The sequence below is a fragment of the Solanum dulcamara genome, chromosome 9 (genome assembly GCF_947179165.1).
Source record: "Solanum dulcamara chromosome 9, daSolDulc1.2, whole genome shotgun sequence".
Lineage (NCBI taxonomy): Eukaryota > Viridiplantae > Streptophyta > Magnoliopsida > Solanales > Solanaceae > Solanum > Solanum dulcamara.
The window spans coordinates 72,702,248-72,709,402 of record NC_077245.1 but is presented as its reverse complement, the minus strand read 5'-3'; the positions used below and the strand labels follow the sequence as shown (position 1 = coordinate 72,709,402).

Genomic DNA, 7,155 nt, shown 5'->3' with positions numbered 1-7,155 from the left:
TTTAGAATTTGTATAATTCCATTTCTAATTGTATAAATTCAGATTTTTTCTAATGGTATAAATCCAAATTTGTTTTAATTGTATAAATTTAGAATTCGCAAATGTTAACCCTAGCTTGTATATAATTATTATATTGATACATTTAATTTGATAAATTCTAAAAAATTTCTCAATATATAAATACAAAATTTATATATACTGTTTGTATATGGACAAGCGAATTATAAGAGGAAATACCCATAGGAAAATCCACCATTCCAATGGAGTACTCGTTGGAACATGCAAATTCCACAAAAGAGTCATCAAAATTCACAGTTAAATGTGTTGAGCCCCCCCCACCCCCCCCACCCCAACCCCAAACACTATCATACAAGGTGTCTGTCAATCTTTAACTCCACATTTCAATTTTAGGGGAGTGGCAGCTGAGGAGTTGGTAGTTAGATCAGCTAATAGTACCCCTTGCCTATTATTTTCAAGAAAATTTTCCTTATATCTTGTTAGATAGCAAACTTTCTTTCACAAATCTCCTTTTTGGGTACACTATAAATCCAAAAAATTCAACCCCATTTCAAGATTTTCCCTTTACCCAAACCCCATTATCATAAAGATTCATTTTTTTTTCAACCCCATTTCAAGATTTTGCCTTTCCCCAAACCCCATAATCATAAAGTTTCAATTTGTTTTCAAGAAAAATGAGACCAACTACAGTATTTGGTGGAGTGTTCTTGTTGTTGGCAGTGTATTGTGGATTGGACCCTTTTAAGCACAGTGCAATTTCTGAGTTCCCAAATTTTGAGTCTTTTAAGGTTGAGATGCCAGCTTGGTCTGAAATCCCAGTTGAAAAAGATTCTCAAAATTTGCTTCAGAAATCTGAAATTAAGTTCTTGGACCAAATTCAGGGGCCAGAAAGTATTGCTTTTGATCCTCAGGGTAGAGGACCCTATACAGGGATAGCTGATGGAAGAGTTGTGTTTTGGGATGGTGAGAAATGGAATGATTTTGCTTATACCTCAGCTAATAGGTGAGTTTTTTTTTCCCTTTCCTCTTTGGGTTATGGTTCTTGGTTCATATTTCTTGTGATTATGCCTTTTTATTATGCTTTCAATCCGTGGAAATAGCCTCTCTTGTAGAAATGCTGACAAGATTGTGTAAAATAGACCCTTTTGGTCCGACCCTTTCCGAACCTTGTGCATAGTGGAGCTTTAGTGCACTTTGCTGTCCTATTTGGCTGTGTTGTGTTCTCATTATAATGATTTGTGAAAGTAAAAAAGAAGTGTAGTTAAAGGCGGCTTAAGCCCTGAAGTGAGGCGTAAAACATGTTGAGCTCTTCACCTTGCTTAGTGCGCGCTTCAGTGTCGTTATCACTTATCAAGGTTAAGGCATTACATCTCCTTGCCAATGAGCGATATATTGAAGATGCAACACTAAACAATTTATGTTTTACGTTGTCATTTTTTTTCATTTTCTTTTGTCCATAGATTTTGTTATTCATGCTTATGATTACTAGCCTTGGACTATACACATATTTTTGTACTTTTTTTCTTCATTTGCATCTTTCTTCCTTGAAATCCACACTTTATTTGAGATTTATGTTAAAGCCCCAATGGACCATAGCGCTTTTCGCCTTTATAAAATTGATGCTTTTTTCTCAAGAAGAAATTTTGAGACCTGAGCTGTTGAACATTCATATGCTGTATTGAGTATGCATCAAGTTACACCTTTTTATCATAATTTTAGAATGGTCACTTTAAATGCCTAAAAAAGCGGGCAAAATTGATATTGCTTCATGTAAACCTTGAACATGAGTGTACTATATCAATATGCTAACAAATATTTAGCTAGATGCTAACTTCTTTATCAAATGTCATATGTTGCAAAACCAAATTTCTGTTGGTTTTGTCTAATTTGGCTTTGATGATTTGCTAAGAGCAAAATAATTATTAGTTGTTGGTTCATTTGCATGTTCACTCCAAGAAAACTTGTGATGGTGGAACTGATATAAATACAAAAGTTATAGGTGCATATCCACTTAACTTCAGCAGTTAGGTAGTTCTTGTTCGGGAAAGTAGATGGAAATGGAGTTGAGTTTCACAGTGTTTGTGTCTCGTTGAGAGGCTGCGTTACACATTATCTGTATAGAAAAAATTTAGGCATGAACTTGAACATTCAATTGTGTGTTAATTATATATAGCCTATAAGCATATTCATCTTTAGCAATGCACCAAAGTCACATAACCATAATTCGAATGCTTTGAAAACACACACATGTACATTTTTTTCTGTAACAGCTCCAGTTGTTGGTGGTTAGCATAAGTTAGATCATCTGTACAACTCGAACATCGTTGTGGAAGATTATTGGAGGAAATCAAACAAAAAGGCTACTCTTTCACCATACCTTTTTCAAACTAGTAAACCAATATGATTGGGATTGCTAGTACCTATACAACCCAGTTTTTGGTAGTTGAATGCCTGAATGGTCTCTCGACTTATAGTAATTGACCTCCAAAGTCACTCAATTTTATTGTCTTCCAAAAGTCATCCAACTTTGCCTAGTTAGCTTCCATGGTCATTTTAGCTGGAAATACAATTTCTGGTACCAAAAAACATTTTAAAATTAAAATCAGTAGTTAGATTTATTTAGGACCCAACTCACCCTAAATCCTACCAATTCTTGATTCGGACCACTTAAAATGGATTGACTAAAAAAGAGATGCCCTTAATAACATTTAACTAAAAGAATACAATGGTTAAATGTTAGTAAGGGTATCTCTAATATTTAAAATGTTATTATTCAAGATTGATTTGATTACTAGAACAATTGGACACACATGCTAATCTTGGCAGCAATACTATGTTAACTTTAATCATGTGGCTCAATTGCTTAAACCTGTCTGACAAGTGTGGAATTCATTCATCTCCTTTGAGAAATTGCTTTACTGGTTAATGTTCATACTTATTCCTACCTAATTAATAGACTTAAAACTGTTCAATGTAGACCATGATGTCGGTTCTTATGCATTGTTGAGCACGGGGTAAAAGAAGGTACAGGATTGAAGCACATTTCAAGAATTGTCTTCAGATTCTAGTAAAATTCAGTGTTCTGCTTTAGGAAGAAAAGTGACACCATCACATAAAAATGTTTCCTTCTTTATTGTTAAGTCCTTTAGGAATGTTGTGGATTATCATCATCAATAAGAATGTTAAGAGATTAAAAATGATAACGTCCTGCTTGCAGCACTTATTTCGTTCTTTCATTAGTTTACTTGTGAACTCTGAACTGGCTATTGTTTCATTATACTTATGATTGGACGATAATTTCCTTAACCTGAAAATTTAACTTTTTTTGCATATTGTCTGTAATTTTATTTAATTGTGATGTATAAACCAGCTTACATGTTTTTCAGACTGCTTTCCCCCTCTATGATTTAGATTTCAAGTCTATTTTCTGTTTTCTGATTTTTTTCAGGTCAAGCTTATGTGATCCAAAACCGTCACCCTTGAGCTATTTGAAGAACGAGCACATCTGTGGTAGGCCTTTGGGGTTACGGTTTGACAAAAGAGCAGGTGACTTATATATTGCAGATGCATATTTGGGGTTAATGAAAGTAGGCCCTGAAGGTGGATTAGCAGAATCTTTGACAACTGAGGCTGACGGGGTGCCTATAGGATTCGCAAATGATTTGGATGTTGATGATGAAGGGAATGTTTATTTTACGGATAGCAGCACAAAGTACCAACGCAGGTAGATCATGAATGTGCCATTTCTTTTAGTGATACAGATTTCTTAACATATTGACATGCATAAATTCAGGAGTGCGATTCGATCATGATGTGATATGGAAAATGAGTCTTTAAGTGGCATACTTGTAGACTGTAGTTACATACCATAATTTGACCCTGAACAATTGCTTTTCTATTAGCATAGTGGTTCGACCTCCCTGCTCTCCTGTCTAGGTGATGTCCTCGGTGAATTGGAGGTGTGTAGTCTTGTCTAATCACCTCTCCAATTCTTTCTTGGTCTACCTCTACCTCTCCTTAGGCCTATCACTACCATCCTTTCGCACCTCATTGGGGCGTCTGTGCTCGCTCAAAACCATCCCAGTCTCGCTTCCGACATCTTTTCGCCACCGAGGCGACACCCACCTTGCCCATGTATCCTCCTTCCTAATCTTGTCTCTCCTAGTATGCTCGCACATCCATCTAAGCATCCTCATTTCTGCTACTTTCATCTGTTGGACGTGTGAGTTCTTGAATGGCCAACACTCAACCCCGTACAACATAGTTGGTCTCCGTACAACATAGTTGGTCTAACAACTACTTTATAAAACTTACCTTTAAGTCTTGGTGGCACGTTCTTATTGGAGCCAAAAAATGGACGACAGAAGAATTACTTCTTATCAATCAACAAAACCTTAATCCCAAACTAATTAGGTTGACTATATGAATTTTCTACAAATACAGATGTCTATATTCTGCTTTATTCGAGTTCATTTGATTCCAATACTAGCAATTTTGTCTTTTAAGGGATATTTGCGGTTTTCTGAAAAGAGACTCTAAAAAAACCCAAATCTAATGCAAGCCTAACAATGAGTAAGCCTTATCTCCATTGGTTGTAAGATCTATATGTTATCTTTGTTTATCATTATATTTTGTTCTTAGCTAAGTTTGCGTCAACACTTGGGGGTCATTTGGTATGATATCTGAATTGTCTGCATTTAGGCACCAAAATTCTGTGTAATCAATCTTCGTTTACATTCTTCTTATAAAGGCTAAACTTACTATGCATATGTTTCATTCCTACTTCTACTTATCCTAAAGCCATTACTTACTATTTTATTTTTGACTGAAGGAATTAAATTGGGGTACCCATGTGGGTCAATCCGAATCCATTTAAATAAGGGAAGAGACACAACTATTTAGAATGTTTTGAAAAAGGTGTATCCTTTTACAATAAATAAAAGAGAAGAGACACAACTATTCAGATTGTTTCTGAAAAGTTGTATCCCTTTACTTCTATATAAGAGCAGTCTTAAGTAAAAAGAAAAAATACTTTTCATTCTTGTTTTCTTCCTTCTTCCTTCTCCAATTCCTAAAAGTTCTATTGAAGATTTTGTGTAGACTTCTTCTTCCAAAAAGGAACAGACTTCTTGCGGCGACCCAAGTTGCCACTAATAGTGCTTTTTAGTGACAGATATTTTAAGTTTTTGTGGCAACTATTGTAACAAGTACGCAATTATAGACTGTGACTATTTTTGGTGTAGTTCGTGTTTCATAAACATGTGATTACACTGTTAGACTAGTGAAACAAATTCAATGATCCTATAAACTGTGTGTTTGAGTAGATTCTTCATTGACAAATTAGAAAGTTCCACTAGTGCACTGGTTTGTTGTTGTTGTAGAAAGTTCCATTAGTAGTTCACTAAGGTGATGTTAAAAGTTATTGCAATTTTTACTTGATCATCTTAAATACAGAATCTATTGTGCTTCATTGGGTTAAAATTGTTCAACTCACGCCACTTTCTTTTCAGGAATTTTATACAGCTGGTTTTCTCGGCAGAAGATAGTGGGAGGGTTCTCAAATACAACCCTAGGACAAAAGAAACCACTGTTCTTATTAGCAACCTTCAATTCCCAAATGGTCTGTCACTAAGCAAGGATGGTTCCTTCTTTATATTTTGTGAAGGTTCCAAGGGCAGGTGACGTTCTTTGCCTTTTGCAATCAGGATGTTTATAGTATTATGATCCACTTATTTACCACTCTGCTTTGATATGCTTTTCCTTGAGCCGAGAGTCTATCGGAAACAACCTCTCTACCTCCCAAGGTAGGGTAAGGTTTGTAGTACGAGATTGTATTGATAATGCAAATAGTGGCTACAATAACTTGAAATCTGACCCTGGTTTATGCACTGTTACTATTGTCTATATATGTGCATGTGCATTACAATATGCATCGGATATACAGGCACAAATACTATGCACAGTATGGAACAGCGATTGACATAGAATTATTAGAGACTCAGCTTTTATAATCCATGTTCTGAGATATCTGCATTCATTTCTCTATTTTCTTTTCTTAAAGCATCTTTTTTATTCCTAACTGCTATGATATGCTTTTCCTTGAGCCGAGGGTCTATTGAAAACAACCTCTCTACCTCCCAAGGTAGGGGTAAGGTATGTGTACATTCTATCCTCCCTTGACCCCACTTGTGGGATTACATTGGTTATGTTGTTGTTGTAAAACATCTCCTTTATGTTGAATTACCTTAAAAACATTATTATGTACATTCAATTAGATAGTTCCTATGACATTATTTCTTACTAGTATTGACAAATGAAATATTTTACGTTGTTGTAGGCTACGAAAGTACTGGCTGAAAGGTGAGAAAGCCGGGACATCAGAAGTAATAGCAATCCTCCCTGGATATCCAGACAACGTAAGAGCAAACGATAGAAACGAGTTTTGGGTAGCAATCCACTGTCGTCGTACCATTTACAGTTACATAAGCTCCATATACCCTCATCTCCGTCACTTCTTGCTGAAACTTCCCATCTCTGCAAAGCTCCAATACCTCATTCACATTGGTGGCAAGTTCACTGCAGTCGTCGTGAAGTATAGCCCCGAGGGAAAGCTGTTGCAGATATTGGAAGATCGACAAGGGAAAGTCGTTAGAGCTGTCAGCGAGGTAGAGGAGAGGGACGGGAAGCTTTGGATGGGAAGTGTTCTGATGTCTTTCATATCAGTTTATCAACTAGAATGAACTCTTGAGCTTTTTGCTTTTGCTTTGTTTCATCATCAATTACTTCTCTTTTGGAAAAGACTCATTTTACTTGAGAGAGTTGTTTGTAGCATATATTTTAAAAAATAAAGATTTGATAGTGGCGTACACAATATTTGTTGCAAGATGTACACAATATACAAGGAATTTGCAGATTACTCAAAAAGAAAATTTGCAAGTAGTTGGAGCACAGCATTTACAAGTAGCTCAGGCAGACAATTTGAAAGCAGCTTAATCAAGCCGACCTCTTAAGGTGCTATGATGTGTGATGCATCGTAAACTTCTTTGACGCTAACTTCTTGCGCAAAGACAATTCACCACTAAACTTTCTTGGTCTTTTTCCCACCATAGTGAAAAATAAATTCTTTTATAAATAGAA

At 35.8% G+C, this 7,155-nt stretch overlaps 1 protein-coding gene across 1 annotated transcript; it reads left to right on the top strand.

Annotated features, from left to right (window-relative positions):
- The first annotated feature begins 344 nt into the window (after positions 1 to 344).
- LOC129902212 (protein STRICTOSIDINE SYNTHASE-LIKE 3-like) lies at positions 345 to 6,889 on the top strand. Its single transcript, XM_055977312.1, has 4 exons — positions 345 to 1,021; positions 3,467 to 3,742; positions 5,529 to 5,696; positions 6,356 to 6,889. The coding sequence occupies exons 1-4, from the start codon at positions 693 to 695 to the stop codon at positions 6,756 to 6,758; spliced, it is 1,176 nt and encodes a 391-aa protein (XP_055833287.1). The 5' UTR covers positions 345 to 692; the 3' UTR covers positions 6,759 to 6,889.
- The last annotated feature ends 266 nt before the right edge of the window (positions 6,890 to 7,155 follow it).

Excerpts from the sequence above, each read along its gene's own strand:
- LOC129902212 (XM_055977312.1), top strand. The coding sequence starts at position 693 with ATGAGACCAACTACAGTATTTGGTGGAGTGTTCTTGTTGTTGGCAGTG. Across the intron at positions 1,022-3,466 it reads GCTTATACCTCAGCTAATAG|GTCAAGCTTATGTGATCCAA; the intron begins GTGAGTTTTTTT and ends GATTTTTTTCAG. Across the intron at positions 3,743-5,528 it reads AGCACAAAGTACCAACGCAG|GAATTTTATACAGCTGGTTT; the intron begins GTAGATCATGAA and ends CTTTCTTTTCAG.